Source organism: Myzus persicae, unplaced genomic scaffold (genome assembly GCF_001856785.1).
Source record: "Myzus persicae strain clone G006 unplaced genomic scaffold, MPER_G0061.0, whole genome shotgun sequence".
In the NCBI taxonomy this organism is placed as follows: Eukaryota; Metazoa; Arthropoda; class Insecta; order Hemiptera; family Aphididae; genus Myzus; species Myzus persicae.
The window spans coordinates 167,758-186,098 of record NW_019103025.1 but is presented as its reverse complement, the minus strand read 5'-3'; the positions used below and the strand labels follow the sequence as shown (position 1 = coordinate 186,098).

Here is an 18,341-nt window from a genome sequence, read left to right as displayed (position 1 = left end):
CTAGTTTTTTAGGCACTTATAAAATAATGTCATAAAACCTTGAACTTTAAGGCCTAATGTTACTACTGTTTATTTGTTTAAGCATTTATTGTCTAATATGATATTTAAGTAAATTCACTGTACCTGGTACACTCGTAAAAATAAATTATAGAATACACAATTCAAATCACATCATATAATTTGAGAGCATATATAGAATCATATTATGGTCACTCAATATTCTTCCTAAAAAATAATATTTATAATATATGTATCACAATATTTTTTATACAGGATACAGATATAAAATATATCTTTTATATTTTATCAAGATACAAAAATATATGATAGATACCTACTAGAGATAATAATAGATTTATGGAAAAATAATTTTAAATGGTCATATTGTCACTGTACTATCGAAAATCGAGGTTTTCTTATAATTTTTATGAGCATTTTTTATTTTTTTTTACAATTGTTTGATCTGTGTACAATTCGTTTAGGTACCTCAGTCAATAATCGCATTCATTCGACGACAGTATATCTATACTATATTTTCGTATAGGTTTAGTTAGCTAGGGTTTTTAACTACTTATCAGCTAATGGTGTAGCCAACAAAATATGCAGATTTAACGATTTTACTCGGATTGTAATTATTAACTCCTACACACATTTTTACATTTTAAACAATATTTTTTTTTACTCCAAGTCACACCAACAATAATCGTATATGACTTAGCTCAATTCAGTAGTGTTATTACTGTGCACACAAGTTTTTCACGGTTTACATAATTGTATAATAACAATCGAACAGTGTGCAACAACAAATACTACGACAGTAGCAAATTATTATAACCGGCTTACCTTCATCTTGAGATCAAGCAACGTGTCGTTGGAAGAAACCACAATCAATTCACCCCTAGGCCTTCGGTTTCGAGCACTTCTTCTGATTCCCAACTCTAATGCGCCGTTGTTGACGTACGTGGGAGCGGCGGCCGTTGCAGAGCCACTAGTGCCGTTCAGGCACGCCGTATCCAGTTTAATTTTCTTCGAACAGTTGCCCCATAACTCATCCTGTGAACCAAACGCACAATTTAGTATTTTAAATATCATTCAGCGACACAAAAACATCTTGCAACTGTTTTCCAAAGCTGCAGTTGGTATGCAAATAATATATCTACATGTATTATATGCGTATGTACCTCATATATACTGGCACGTCACCGGTGCGGCGGCATGACAAAGTTATAGTGGATAATATATGTATACACGGGTCGGTAATAAAGTCATATACAGTCATATTTTACGAGCTGAGATAAAATCACGCCCTATCGGTATATTATACATACACACGACATTCCTAATTATTACGGTCTGTGCCTTTGTATCAGACCCTTTCGATTATTCGCTAGTGCTGGTAAAATGACAGACAATTTATTACACATGGCGCTCGACATACACACACGTGGACAGAAGGCAGCATTAAGATGAAAATCCCGAAAATTATTAACTGGGCGACCGAAACGAACAACAATTGCTTCTGTAACAGTAGTCTACATTAACGTTTAAGAAATCATAGGCAAATATATTTTGTATAATAAACAATGACGCGCATTGCTAAAGCCACCACGGCCGTCGTGAAAATAATATAAAAAGTGCATGCATTATTATTTTATCTTTCATCTACCTAACCAACACTTATTGATAATAAATCAAACACGATGGCAACAGGAATTTCTCGCTTTATTTTTTCCTCCCATAGTGTTTACTTTTTAAATTATATTATACGTGCTTTTGATTTATTCACATGTTACCCTCGAGTCGTGTTAAAACGAAAACAATTTCACACTTACTCAGAAACTGTACAAATGTACAATTATATAAATAGTAATCAATACTACGATAATTATTACGGTCTGTCAATAAATTGTGAGTAATTTGGATCAATGTAACTACTAGTATATTTTAGTGTATTTTTTTTAGTATTTTAAACATATTGTATTTAATTCATATTAATCAGTCATGGTATACAAGGCAAGTAACCTTACAGATAAAATTAAAATTAAATTGTAATGGATGTACCAAGTACCAATACGTGAATTTTTTTTTTGAACTACACCACGCCAATATGTCGTCAATTGTATAGCGGTGTACACACAAGTATAAAAATTAAATTAACTCGAAAACAAGTAGGTATAGCAAAATAAACACAGCAACTGTATCATAGATAGTAAGTTATTTTTAATCACAGAGAGAAAAAAAGATTTCCTGCTTCTGTTCCTGTCGATTATCAGAACTATGTTTAACCGGGGCGTAAAAAAATATTGAAAAAATTATAACGAAGACGACAGGTACGCGCAGAGAAATTATTATCATCATAACATATTATATATTATAAATACAAAATGCATATACACTCATAATTATAAACTATATCCACTTCAGAACTCGGAAGGCGTACACAGCCGCAAGCTGCGACCCGTCCGATATCTAAAAGATACTGCCGATGCTGCTTCTGCCTGGGCAACAACGAGGATTTAAACATTTTATTAGAACGATTATTTTTCAACCAACCTGGCGATTATAACGCATAGAACCCATGGGTTAATTACTATGTTTCGGTAGTATTTATTTTTGTTTAGAGTTCAATTGGGGGAATCAGTATCGATATTTATGGCTGCGCGGCGAGTTAACTGGTCTCAAAGAAAAAAATTAAACACTGAGAGTATAGGTAGAAATCGGTGAAAAGCAACAAATAACACCTTAAATAATAAATGAGCGATGGTTTCATAAATTATTTTAGTATTATACTAAAATAACTTTAACTTTGTACTATAACGTCTATTGGTACACAGACTCTCGTTTCAAGCTTATAATTTTCCGTTTCGACAGTGTGGACCTAACAAGTATATACATCGAATACAAACAATAGGTATCGATGCATTACAGGATAAATTGTTCAAAACTGTCTACATACATAACAACCGTAATATATTTCTTAAGATAAAACAATAGTTTTTATTCCACGTGTATAAAATTTAATTATTTCACTGTGGAAAATAATAATATTTAATGTTTTTGTTTTTAATCCAAAATTCAAATTCATTAACACAAAATATAACACACATATATTGAATCAAGTATAGAAATATCCATAATATTCTATGTATCTTACGTGTAATATGCATAAATACATAATATAATATTTTATGAACAATTTGTATTGTTTATTTTGACATTTAAAAATAAGCTCTAATATGTAGCACGATAAACGAAGTAGCACTGCATAATCACTGAATAAATTTTAAAAAAAAATTATTTCTATACATTTTTAGTAAGAATGAATAATTGAAAAGAGCTCAGTCATCAAAGATTCAAAGCAAATTACTAAAGGCAATAATAATATTATTATTATTTATTACATTTTAAAAATAGAAGTCAGTAGTTGCTGCTGTGTGAACAAAACTTACTAAAACGGATAAGAGATGACTATTTTAAATTGATACCTAAACGAGAGAATCTGATGTTAAAATATTTTGTAATTAAATAATTCAATATTCAATAAAGAATGTCTTAAATAGATAGTGCCCTCAAAAATTTCAATAAACACGCGAGCCATGATAAAATTAATGGTATTATACACCTATATGTACGAAAATATTTCTTATCGGGTACCTAACTACAAAATAGGATATCTTAAGATCTTAAGATTTTAGCCTGCAAATTTACCTGAATAAGCATAACAACACGTTCTTGTTTTATTACATTTTTTATTAATTGGTAAAAATATTTATATACAGTTTTACATAAAAAAGGACAACTAAAAGAACTTTTATCATAAACAATATTAATCATTGAACAGTTATTTTCGAGTAACTACCGATTTTCCACTGACCTAAAATAAATATATTGTTTTAAGGTTAGACTTTAAATGGCATTGAGGTGATAATTAAATGTGTAAATCTTTTTTTAATTTTAAGCCAACGCACCATTACAACAAATTTTCTATTCGAAATTTCTATTAAAGTTTCTATTATTATACCTGGGAGAACCATTATACCCAGTAACCTTTACCCCACGTTATGTCAATAACACTACTATGCGGAGTAGAATTGAGCTTGAGCGAAGTTTAAGATGAGCAACAAACAGATGAGAAAAAATAAAAATATAGAAACGGACCGAACTCAGCGAGTGGAAAACCCTCCAGCCTGTACAGCCTCCGACCTGGGCACGAGGTCGTAAACCACAACAGTAATTATTTTGACGGTCCAGACGAGCACATATACGCCCCGAGGATGTATTTTATATTTATATTTGGTTTTTTTTATTCGTTTTGCCCGTCCTTGTCCCCGGCGCTCCGGCGGGGTTTAACGTCCGACTTTATTGTAGGTACTTGTTCTGATTTGTTTGCCGGGGTTCAGGTAATTATAATGCCACAGTTAAGGTCTTAGTATGTATATGTGTATAAATGGGAAGTTTACGATTTGGCACATGATTACAGGCGCGAGTGGTGCAGCAGCAGTCTCCTCTTACAATATAATAATGCATGCATCTCAGGCGCGATGGCTTTATTACTGGAATATTCACCATCAGTGTCTGCGCCGAGAGAAGAGTCCTATTATTATAATGTCTTTCCGCATGTCTCTCAGTCTTTTTGCCGGCTCTCACGAGAAAATTATCAAGTTTTACGATCGCCAATTACGCTATACAGATAGGGTAGGTACCGACGGCAGTGGTGTTCAGCTCAAGCCTCAATAAACATATATACAATATAAATATAAATATAACTATCTCGTTTTTTAAAACCTTTTTATATGTTTATTTCTCTCGACACACGACTTTATCATTATATTGTGGCAAAGGAAACCAATCGAATTAACTGACACGTGCAAAAAATATCAATCAATTGAATCGACAACCAAACAAGCTTTTCCACGAACAATAATAATATCACAATATCATTATGTTATACATTTATATATGTTCGTATTATATTCTATTACATTGTCAACAGAACTAGACATTACTTATTAAATTATTCTAAAATCGTTTGATAAAAATTATTGATATTATTATTATGCTAATTTCTACAAAAATAATATTTTAGGTATATCATATAACTGCTCAGATTTATAACAGAGAAAACAAATAGTAAAACCAATATCTGTGTCAAATCTATATTTACACAGTTTAATTTCTTTAACAATAATAACTATAAACTTATATTACTTAACTTTAGTTATAATCATATTTTTACCTTGTCATCGATTCCGTTGAATCTATTTTCGTACGATTCTTTTTCAATCACTTTAATAAAAATTTTTGCTTTATTATACTTTAACTGTTCCTTTTTCTCCTCGTCCAATCTTCTCTGGCGGCAAGGTACACATATTTCTATAACAAAACGTTAAATTTTTCATTTAACAAGGTAACGAGTAAGGTTATTAATGATAGTTTCTACACAACCTTAACAAAAAAAAAATTAAATTAAATTCTACATATATTTTCATATATTAATCTTTAAAAACGCGTCATTAGTATTTTTTTCTCCCATTTTAGGGCGATTCAAATTATCGTTGGGTCCCGTCCCAAGATGAGCTATCCCTTTTGCACAGAGTGGGATAAAAGCGCGACAAATGCCTTGTCATTTATTAAACCACGTCGAGACCTCGTTTCAACCTGCTTGTGTCCAGGGGAGAAAAAAGGTTTGTCTGAAAAAAAAACCAATACTTAACGACCGTTTTTAGTGAAGGGGGGGGGGGGTTAAAAGAGGTTTCCTGGATTTCCCAACTGGTCGTTAAACATATTGAACGACTATTAAACTGATGGTCTTTTTATATAGGGTGGAAAAAAAGAAAAGGAAAAACTGGTAAGTCAAGAAATCCAAATTGATTTCTACGCGTTACGTTTGTTTTACATCATTTTCCTAAGGACGGAGTGAGAGGGTTCTCTTTTCTAGTGGATTCTATTTAAACGACTATATCAAATGAACCGAATCGTATTCGGTTATCTGCAATTCGCTGACCACTAACAAAACACGCTTCATTTAACTACTTTATAGGGGGAGTGATATCAACCCTTTTCCGCAAGTACACCGTTTACCTCCGAATAATTTAACGACAATGTTAATTTTTCTTTTATTTAGTCACAAATCTCAACAAAATAAAATTAGCATGAAGAATACCTATTGCTATAGTTACGCAATTTTTAACAGAAAGAAAAATTATTAATCTTATGCATTATGATTATATCTGTCAATTAAATAAATATGTATAGGTATGAGGCGGTATATATTATGAGGTAGTTGTTTTAATAGTTCAGAAATTTGACTAAAAATCAATATTTGTTTCAAAAACGACTATAGTCACATATTTACACGCGCGGATTTATAACACGATGATATTTCAATTCACACACTATTAATAATTAATAATAATAATAATTCGAGTATCATCATAAATGAATATATTCAGAATTTACATTACGCAATGAAAATTATTATAATTAAACACTATAGCTCGTAGAACCCAGAAATACCAATAAATCAAATTAAGTTTTTTTTGTCCACGGGCTCTCATATCCCTTCACCGACAACCACGACATAAATACCATGCACATGTACAGTTCGGAATCGCCACATTACGAATGATTTAACGGCTCCGTGACATGGCTACACGCAAGGGGCAAAGGGTGAAATGGTCCTTGGACCCGATTAATATACAACCCTGTTTGGAACGCAAACTGTGATTTCTTGTTCCATATCTTTAATTGGATTCACCACAAACATGATCAATGCCTTCGGCCCAGATAACAGGGTCCGGTTATAACGTCTACAGAACCCCCTTGGTGCAGCCAAAGGTGACCTTTTAATGATTTACAAGCATTCCCATCACGTTTCTCACACGCGCAATACCATACATACAAACATCCCCACTCCACGTGTCCCTTAAATGAATTAGTTTCTTGCCACTGCGTGTATTATGTTAGTCATGTGTATACTGTGTGTATGTATGTGTGTGTGTAAAGAGAAAGATGACCTCCTCCGATTTGGAATTGAAATTCGAGTCAAGCTGCGGGATTCGGCGGGCGGGACAAAAGCGCGATATTAATTCTGGGGCGCAAAAACAGAGCCAGTCCAATGAGAGTGGTGAGAAAAAAACAGTAGAAGGAAGCGCTCGGACCAAAGTTTCGGGTTCCTCTGGGACCGTTCCAAATGAAAATACATTACCTCGCGCGTTGGGCATCTTGCTTTGGCTGCTATTCTTAATAAATTAGACTAATTTGCTAATGGTGATACATTTAAGAAAAAAAACTGTAAAATTTAAAGTTTTGCCATGCAAACCACCAACACTTTTTTATTATATTTTAGAATGGGTTTGACTAGATTCTTGCAGAGAATAAAAAAGAGCATACACTTTAATGTGTAGAAGAAATAAAAAAAAATTTGATTAGAAATCCACATAATATTATTGTTATATTTTGAAATATATCTACAGATAAATTATTTAAGTCTTAGATCGAGTATAACTTCCATTCGAGTATAATTTAATGTTTCATATTACTCGTATAGGTAAACTGTTACAATTACAAAATACTCATTACTAAACAATAAATACCAATTTTTTTTAATTTATAAAGAAATTATTTTATATATAATTGATTTTAAAACTGTACGATTAATAACACTAATTCAGTAGACTTTATTTATGCCTACACATTTTACCTGTTATAACCAAACTGCAAGCTGATACAAAACAACCTTTCATTTTTAACTTTAGTTGTTGTATAATTATATTTTGAAATAAAATTACTTCAAAAAACAACACTTGCGATATAAAAGACAACCTTATGGGGTGGTATGACGAGTAGGCCGACAATCAGCTTATTCAAACCTCTAGTGTATAATTACATGTTACAAGAAATGAGGGAAAAGACAATAAAAACCAAAACGGTTTTACAACGTCACTTCATTAAAATAAGCAAAACAACATGAGTATTATAAATTTAAGAAATTAAAAAGATATTTTAACGATCAGTGGTATTTCAAAAATAATAATACAATATAAATATTTAAGACATTATTTTAAAGTATAGCTAATTCCAATTTGTTTTATAAAACCTTTTTTAATTATTATTACTCAGTAGGCCAATAATTTGCCTACGAGGATCTAAAGAATATTTTTTTTAAATTAATGTTTAATAATATAATGCATTGAATAAACTATAAACTATAAACTTAAAATAAATTGATATATTTTAACCATGTGTAATATCCAAAATTATGTATTAACCGGATGCCACGTGCGAGTCTGTTGTCTTACAAACGTGCCGTTACATAGATAATATGAGTTCAGCAGTTCCATTTTGTGTGTTAAGTTTTAATAAGAAAGTGAATTGACCTATTATCATACTTATAGGACTAGAGCTAGGATTTTGGTAACTTTTGCATTTTTTTTCTTAAAGTGCTTTGCTGTTCTAACCAAAAGCTAAATTTGTTTCGTGATCCAACAATTTAGAATGTGTAATTTTTATTTTGCATTTTTTTGCATTTTTTACATTTTTTGGATTAAATGCATTTTATTGCATTATTAAGCTCATTTTTAAAAATATTACGTTCGATTTGTGTACTTAAACTAATTCTTGTTTATTAAGTTTTTTTTAACACGTGTTGTATATGTAATCTCAATTAGTACCAATAGTACCTTTATAAAAATAGTACCTTTGAACTTCTATCGACAACACACCATAACATTATCGCTGTTATACCCGTTTTCCATAAAATTATTATCACCTGTCGGCGAATGGGTAAAATTGAAACTATATTAATAAATAACATTAAAAATATTTTAAAACTGGTATATTTGTCGGCAAACTGAGTTGGCGAATTGGGATTCGGCAAAGTGGGTAGGAATCAAAATAGTAATTATAAAATTAATTAAACTCACAAATTAGCTTAAATTTGATTATATTTGTTTAATTTACTTCTTAAAAGAAATTTTTGCCTTTTTTGTGTAATATAAAAATTAATAAATAATAATTAATAGTTAATAATAATATTTATTTTAAAATTAAATTTTTTCGCTCATCTAAGTTCATTTTTTTTAGAGTTTTTAGGTCATTTTTGCATATTTTTTTAGTGCATTAAGTGTATTCTTTAGGTCATTAAAATCGTAGCTCTAGTAAGAGCATTATCTGTGCTTATGATATTTTGACTTGTAAGCATGTTATGAGTAAGTAGTAAAATATTACAATTTTAAATTTTAAAAATTTAAAAATTCTCATAACTAGCTTAAAAATTACCACCATTATCTAAGCTGAATTAATAGATGAAAATAATATAAGCTGAATAATCAAATAGTTTAATTTTAAGCAATTATCAATCAAATATCCATAGCAAAATTGTATCAGAAATGCAATAAATTACCTGGATTTGATGTTGTAAACATTCCAAGTTCACCAAAGTACAAATATACTCCATAATCAGCTGCATAACATCGTGAAAGAATCGTCCATTCTTCTTTAGTTAATAGCGCTATTCTGAAACACATATGTTATTATATTTTATTAGATCTAAGTAAGTAGTAAAATTTATGTTGAACATGTATATTATTACATTGAACGTAATAGTAACGATTATATGAATGAATTCATATGATTTCAAAGTGCCTATAAACTTTTACATTAAAATTCGAACCAACTTATCTATATCAGGCAAACATAGTGATGCTTTAGATACTTATACTATAAACTAAATAAGTACATAGTTATCAAATTTGTTTGTAAAAACGAAGAAAGTAATCTTTTTTTACAAGGCAGGAAAGTAAAAAATAATATATACTGGTAAGAAACAGTAATTGCAGATAAGTAACTAAAAAATCAAAACTAATTTAATTAAAAACAAATTGTACGAATTGGGTAAAAAAATAAAAATACATTTGTTTTTTTAATAAGTTAGTTTGATGTTTGAATTTAAATCTTTTATCGTTCATAATTGATGATAATATTTAACTTATCTTGTCAAAAAATATAATATATCGTAACTAATTTTTAAAAAAAATGAATAATATAGTGTTCTAATAGTCAAAAGAAAGAAAATTGTTTTTAAATAAATACAAAAATCTTAAAGCAGAAACAAAGTAAAAATGTGGTCTGTATAAGGGATTTAAAATGGCCTCAAAGCGAACAATAACCTTTATTCTAATTGTTTACGTAACGCATGTCTATCAGTCATTATCTATTGTTTATACGTAAAAGTGTATCCATTTGTGCAGATAATTTATACTAAAAAAGGTAATATTATGGATTTTAAGTAATTTTCTGCATACAATACGCATTAAAAGTTTAAGGAAACGAATTTAGGCAACGGGTAATTGGTTTTATTTTGCAGTTATATATAGTGAGTATATTTTATTAGTTCATATCTGAGCTAGTCTGATGTATGGTCTATAAAGTATGAGTAGCAACATTCGAATGCAATATATTATATTATTATGTGTTGTGGCCGACATCGTCACAGCACACATCGTCCACGATAGTGTAACCACCAAAACACGGCAACCGCGGTGTTGAGGATATACTCGTCCCACCCCCGCAACAGGAAGGGTGCGGCCGCAGTGGCGACGATAATACTTAATTAATTGGATAATTTGTTAAATACTGACGGCAGCTGACAAAAACACATCTCCTATGGGCACGACCGATTTGCATAGTCGCCACGGCAGGCACTCGGTGTACATTTGCATAATCACCGTCACGTTAAATTCCTCTCCTCCGGACCACGGCGCATCCGCTAGAAACAGCGGCGGAGGCAGCCTCAGCAGCAGCAGAGGCCAATAAGATTATTTAGAGCCCCGTACCCCCTTCTTTTGAGGAATATAGACGCACACGCACGACAACCCGCCCAGCTATTAAAAACCATTTTGAACAGACTGAAAATATTATAATATATAATTTCCCACCCGACGCTCTTATAATAATAATAATAATAATAATATATTACTACTATAATACAACAACGACGATAGTGGCGGCGGGTTCCCGCCCGCCGAAGAACTTGACCCGTTGAGTGAAAACGACGAACGGAATTAATTAATTAAAAACTACAGTTGATCGCATCGGAGACGACAAAAACCTGTGGAACAACTAGGGTGATTTTTGAGTGGAGTGGGATGGTGTAAGAAGTTGACATCACAACACCGCTCTGATGGTTAGAATGTCGTTCAGTCATCGTGACGATGGTGGAAGAGTTACTAAAATGGGAGACGAAATTATACCGCACGCTCGTTCTGACTTTAACACAAAAAGTTTCGTAGTTTTCCACTCGAAAGAACGATGTTGTTGTGTTGTAGCCTTGTAGGTAAATAAATATACATAGGAATTTAAAAAAAAAATATTATCTCAGGGAAAAACAAACAGTTACCTATGTATAGTAAATATCGAAAAATAAACCGAATACTTACTCTGCTGTATAGAAGCTTTTAAGCAGACACATCATTTCAATTTTTAAATTGTTTTATCTAAAACGTTTGAAGACCATTTTAAAATCATTACCAATTCAACATATATGTTATAGCAGTATATTTGTATATACTATAAGAGCACGTGTAATAAGAAAGCGATATGATTTAATATATAAACAACAAAGATTGTAAAATGTATGACTATTTTTTTGATTTTAACATTTTAATGAATATTATACATTTTGGTGATTTCTTATTTACATAACTCACAGTTAGAATATGTACAAAGATAAGATCGTGCTATAATATTTCCATTATGATTTGTTCTTTATACATTCCTTAGTATTTGATTAATATTATTAGTTTTTTATTCATTCGGTTCAAAGCGAAAATGTATATTTGCAAAAAAAAAAAAAATCATAATTCTGGCACAATATCAGATTTAAAACACATATCGGCACAATCATTTAACTTTTGACAGACCAGAGAAAACATCTTACAAAAAGTTGATTCAAGATACACTTTGCTGCCCCAACCTCCAAATTGCAAACGTGGTTTCAAGTGTACCTTGTCATTGAGTAAAAATAGGTCACTGTAAAGATGTGTTAAATTTTAATTCAGAGGTGTCATAGTATGTATATAAAAATACTAGTAGTCATTTATTATCATATTAGTAGCGCAGTAGGTTCAACAATTTTCTCTTAAAATATCGTTTATAATTTTAATCAAAAATTAATTTCCAAATTTCGTAACTTCGACAAAATGTAAACTTCAAAGTTCAGACACATTGATAAATAAAAATTGTGCCTACCTAGTACCTATACTACTATAACAATAAATGAGGAGCACTTAATATTACATTTATGTAATTCCAACAAAATAAAAAATAATTAAATTTGTTTTAGGAAAATTCGTTGTTTTAAGTTTGAATACCAAATGTTGTAAAATATGAACTTCAAACACTGAAACAACTTTTAAAAAATGTTTAATATAGGCGTTTTCAGTATTGTTTTATGACCGAACTTAACATTTTATAAACAATAAATAGACTGCAGCGTGTCGATTTTTGAAAAGTTAAAATCATGGTTCACTTTTCTTTAGAAATTATCAATTCTAACTAAACTTAAAAACTATAAAATGCTTATTTCACAAAAGAAAATTCAAATTAAAACTAAAAATATAGATATCGTTTTAGTTTTATAGCACTATAAGGATAGCAAAGAAAGTGTTACCGCTGGCTACTATATTATCACGTAATTTACATTATTCAATTGTCAGATATTCTTGTTGTACCCTAGGGCAGATTGTACACACCTACTTTCAAAAAAAATTCGTTTAAATTTTAAACTTTTATTCTGATTATTGATTTTTACGATTTCAATATGTACCTATTATAAAGTTAAAACTTCTATGTAAACATTTCTTTTCGTCATTTTTATTTCAATATAGCAAAAGCATTTGATACTATAGATCATAAAATATTACTAAAAAATGTTAACACACTTGGTATCAAGGGAACAGCTCAGAATTTAATAAGTTCATACTTAAAAAATAGAAAAAGACACGTTCAAATAAACAATGAATTAAGCGAAGAAACGTCAATAATATGTGGTGTACCTCAAAGGACAACTTTATTGCCTACACTGTTTAATATACATATTAACCAAATAAATAACTTGAATAAACACGGAAAACTAGTTTGCTACGCAAATGATACAGTACTTTTTGTGGAAGGCCAATCCCGGGATGAAGTATTTGCTAGTGTTCAATCTGACATGAGTAAAATTCAAAAATGGCTATGTGAAAATAATTTATTTCTAAACTTAGAAAAAACCTACATATTACCACACTATATAGTTAATTCAAATCAACCAAATAAAACAAATCTATGTATACATGAGTATGACTGTTTAAATCAAAATATATGTACATGCCAAACCTTTGTAAAAATAGTTAAAAACTGTAAATACTTAGGTATAGAAATGTGTCATAATCTTAAATGGAATGACCACATAAAATGTTTAACAAATAAATTAAGAAAACTTATGTATGCATTTAAAAATTTAACGAATATCTTAGAACTTAAGACAATTAGAGTAGTGTATCAAGCATTAATAGAATCCATAATTAATTATAGTATTACTATATGGGGAGGTACGTATGATACAACTATAAATCCACTAAAAAAATCCAAAACAAAATACTAAAAATTATCCTAAAAAAAGACTCAAGATACCACACAAAGTATTTATACATAAAAGTACTACCAATAAAAAAATTATTTTATAGAGCGTCGGTAATTTACATAATTAAAAATAACCTTACTTTTAAAACTGAACACGGACACAATACTGGGCAAATATCTAATATTAAAGTACCAACTATGCACACAAAATTAACACAATCTACATACTTATATATCGGTCCAAAAATTTTCAATATACTACCAATAGAAATTAAACACAGCAACTCTTTAAAGATTCTTAAAAAAAAATTACACTTTGGCTATTACAAGAACAAAATATAGAAAGACTCATAACAAACGTATAGGATTACTGCATTATTTATCATATTAGTTGTACGACTTAAGTAATTATTGTTAATTTTAGTTTTATAATGCCATATTATATTATATTATTTAACAACACAATGTTTTACATAATACTATATTATATAAACAAAGAGAAAAAACATATATTACTTATATTATAAATATTATAGTTAGATATGTGAGAAATGTATAAATATTGCAAATTGTAAGTATTTAATTTATAAGAACTATTTAACGTATTTATATTTCAAATTGTGAACTCATGCCCCCCCCCCACGAACATGTTCAGTGGGGCCCATTATCTTCTTGAAGAATAAAATTAAAAAAAAAAAAAATATTATAATACAATTTTACATTCTGAAAGAAGGGAACTATCTCCAAAACTGTTTTTTATATTTTTCGAAAAACCTCAGAAAGCTCTATGTATTGCATTTGCTATACAAAGGATGGGTATTTTTTTTTTAGTTTCTTAAATACAAATTGCGAACAAATTAAGATATGAAACTAATGTACACCAGTAAAGCTATAAAAGTATAATAGTATTTTATATCAACTCCTAAAAACAGAATAATAGGGTTTAAAACTCAGAATTTTGTAATTTATCGTTGATAAAATATATTATTACATAATATATAGGTATTTATATGGTTATAGTATTTATTTGTTAAATATGACTATCAATTACCTAGGATTTGTAAAAAGTCAACGTTTTCATACAACAGACAATTAATATTTATAATATCAATATAATATATGGGGGATGAGGTGACCGAGTGGTCTGACGCGTCCGCTGCGACGCAGCCGGTCGCGGTTCGATCCTCGGCTACCGGGCGGCATTTTTCTCCGGACAAGTCGCGGTGACCGGAGAACAAGTGCTGCCATCCCCCACCCCCGGGGCATGGCAGAAACCTACGGGTGCCCCATTCGAAATTCTGCCAAAAAACAAACACACACGTGTTCCCCCCTACCGTTCCAAATATATAATATTATAGTAACTAGGTAATTTATTACTTACGGATTTTGTTCAGTCGAATACAAATTTGAAGGTGGTTCAAATAACAGTCCAGTGTGTTCTTTGCAAAGAAGTGCTTCGTTCACAATCGAATGCGGTCTGGGTTCTTTTGATGAATTTCTATAACAGATATTTGAGTATATTACTAAAAATATAATACTGCAAAGCCCAAAATAAGGTTGAAGGATAAAAATAATAATTTAGAAGTATATTCAAAATACACGGTAAGAAAACATAAACAAGACAAATGTAAGTATATCAATTCGACGAAAAGATACTATGTACCTATTGTACCTCCATAATATTTAGATATAAGTGGAAAGGATAAAGGTGCATGGTTGCACAATCGTATGGTTAGTATAACATGTAGTTCAATACTGGATACCCAAATATCAATTTGTTATCAAACTCAAAGATAAATCTAAAAAATATATTTTTAAATAGTTATCTAATAAAAAAACCCAAACTATCGAGTATATTACGTATAATATAACCATTTATCATCAGCTCGTATAATATTTACTTTATTGAAATATTAAATTAAGTATAAGGAACTACACACTATTTTTGCATTTGCGATTTCATATTTCAATTAATAAATAACCGTTCTTATTCATTGGGGAAAGAATGAAATGTGATGTAATCACGTATGAAGGAACGTTTGCAGTAGTTGGGCGCAAGTAAGACAAAAATCAAATAAATTATTGTACATTTTTTGAGAATTTAAATTTTTGTACGTGATGGTCTATAAATCAAAATGTGCAATGCTGGTTGGATTAGGTCGAATATTATGGCTTAATCTCAAAATTGTAAAAAATATTGAAAAAAGGTAAGACGAGATACACTCGTGGTGGGTATACACGATAAACTTAAGGAAGTATAGGAAAATATAGGGAGGCCACGGCCTCGGTGGTTTGAGAAATGATACGTTTTGTTGGTAGGGTCAGAGCGACGACGGCGTGTGACGTCATTAGCACACACACGCATACAAACACCAAACACACTAGCTATACGACCAGCGGCGAGTCTTGATAGCCGGCAATTCATCTGGATGATCGCCACAAGTCCCCCTCTATACAATTGTTCACCCTATCACGCGAACGCCCTGTATATATACGCATAGTTTCGCTTGTGACCCATCGACAACGACGACGACGACGACGTCTTTCAGAGCTTCGAACACAGCGATAGAGGCGGAGGCCGACGACTGCGACAGAGCAACACATGTCGGAGACGGCCGGCCATCAGTCAACATTATACACTGCACCGCACTCCGCGGGGATATAGAAAGCGCGCAGGCGATGTAATAGCATATACGGCTGTAATATAGTACACACACATTTATATTATATATATTATATATATAAAATATGTTGAAGTATATATAGTGAAGTATAGTGTAGTGTATTGTAGTGTAGAGCGTAGTTTTAGTGTAGAGTAGACTATACGGGTACACTGCCGCGCACCCTCCAAAGATGAGATCGGTACGCTGGGGTCGACATAAGTCCGAAGCGGTATATAAACCCCGTCGCTTAAACCGCCAACGAACGCGGTGTCGGCGAAAACCCATCAAACAAATGCACGTGCAGCTTTACCCGCTCCTGTTTTCCAATAAAGATTTCCGGTCGTTTGCGGGGACACGGACACATGACAATTGCCTATACTTTGCAAGTTGCAACCCTCCAGCCGTTTCACTATTACCTTTGTACAATATTATGTGCACAGATTTGTTTTTACAATCGAGTGTAATAATAATATGCAGAACAATATATTCATAGGTACTAATATGTACATAGAACAATGTTCATTTTCTTATTTTCCTCTGCCGTGGGTTTGTTTATTTCATTATACTATTAATACAGGATCGCTCTTACACAAGTTCAGGCTAGTAAATCCGAAAATATAATTCGATAGTAGACTGCATGTTTTCCAATAAAAACGGGGGTTAAAATGAAATCTGATTTGACGTGATTAAATATTGCAAAATTATAACGTGTTTTTCATCAGTCAAATTATTATATTATACACCCATCGGCCACCACAAATAACGACGCAACGCCTTTTTTTTCTTTCTCTCGTCGCCCGTTGTTGTTATATTGTAATCACGGCCCGATAAAAGATATAGCTGCTTGCTTTCACGCTTAACGTTCGGAAACGGTTTAATCATATCGCCGCCACAACACACACACACACGCTCACTTGCAGGCCAGTGGACAGCCTCCCTTTGTGTATGCGCGGTGATAAAGTAATTTATAAACGATCCTTAACGTCCGAACGAACACACAAAAACTTAGCCACGCACCACGCCGGATTTTGAATAATTATTATACACCGTCTAATAATTTGGGAAAGGCCCTTTTCTCGTCGCCGCTCTTAAAATGAAAAGTCGTCAAGCAGCAGAGAGAAGGCAGCTCGTAATTTCATCAAGTATTGTTCGACGTGTCCCTCCTCTCAATGGTTCTCTGACCACAACCCGAATATCTTCTGACTAATTAAGTGTGAATTATTAATTACACATAACGATGCCTGTATAACAATACACCAAAGGCGTTCCCTCTCCTTTGCGGCATCACATTGTCCTCCAACAACATTTTTGATTAATTATACCGGCTTGAGGTGATGAAAGCTATATACATGCTTGCACATGTGGATGAGGCCGAGGGGTAAAGGGGCGCTAAAGGCGACGCGACATCGTCGTCTCGATAACTATTATATTACGCCGCCAGAAAGTCCGCTTTAATAGTTCTCCGATCACAATACAATGAGTATCAGAGCCGGTGGTATACTCTCAGAAAAGAGAAGCAGAGACTGAGAGACCGTTCGAAAGAATTTTACTTATTCAATGTGAACCAAGTGTAAAGAAAAGCTGGTTAGAAGTTCGAAAGGTTAAAAGCTATTCATGCTTGTTAAATCAGATTTTCCGCACCGGCCCACTGTACCGTGCATTGATTGTTGGCGAGTTTATAAACCAGTAAAACTTTAAAAAAAAAATACAATAAACAAATAAATAGTTTTGTGACACATCAGAAGCCTTCCAGCTTGTCACAAGATTTTTTTTTACAAAGTATGAACTAGAGTTTAAAATAATAAAGAATCGTGCAACACGATTTGTAAATTACGTTACATACAATAAATAAAATACATCAAAATAAGTCGTACACTATATTATACAGATTTTAACAAATAATAAGTTATTAAAATTAAACTATCATGATATCTAAAAACGCATTTAACCCACAATATAATATTATAAAAAACATACAACCATATTGAGTTATATTGACTTGTTAAGTACGCAGTATTTTTTAATAACACAGGCTAGCACTCTTTCTCTACATAC

General features: G+C 31.5%; 1 protein-coding gene across 1 annotated transcript in view; it reads right to left on the bottom strand.

Annotated features, from left to right (window-relative positions):
- Positions 1 to 18,341, bottom strand: part of LOC111033572 (ubiquitin carboxyl-terminal hydrolase 48-like) — a 40,788-nt gene that overhangs the window by 13,957 nt on the left and 8,490 nt on the right. The window contains exons 12-15 of the mRNA XM_022314366.1: positions 15,005 to 15,121; positions 9,404 to 9,516; positions 5,237 to 5,373; positions 844 to 1,053 (exon numbers count right to left, since the gene is read on the bottom strand). Of these exons, the coding sequence (XP_022170058.1) occupies positions 844 to 1,053; positions 5,237 to 5,373; positions 9,404 to 9,516; positions 15,005 to 15,121 (577 nt within the window). The remainder of the gene's footprint in view (positions 1 to 843; positions 1,054 to 5,236; positions 5,374 to 9,403; positions 9,517 to 15,004; positions 15,122 to 18,341) is intronic.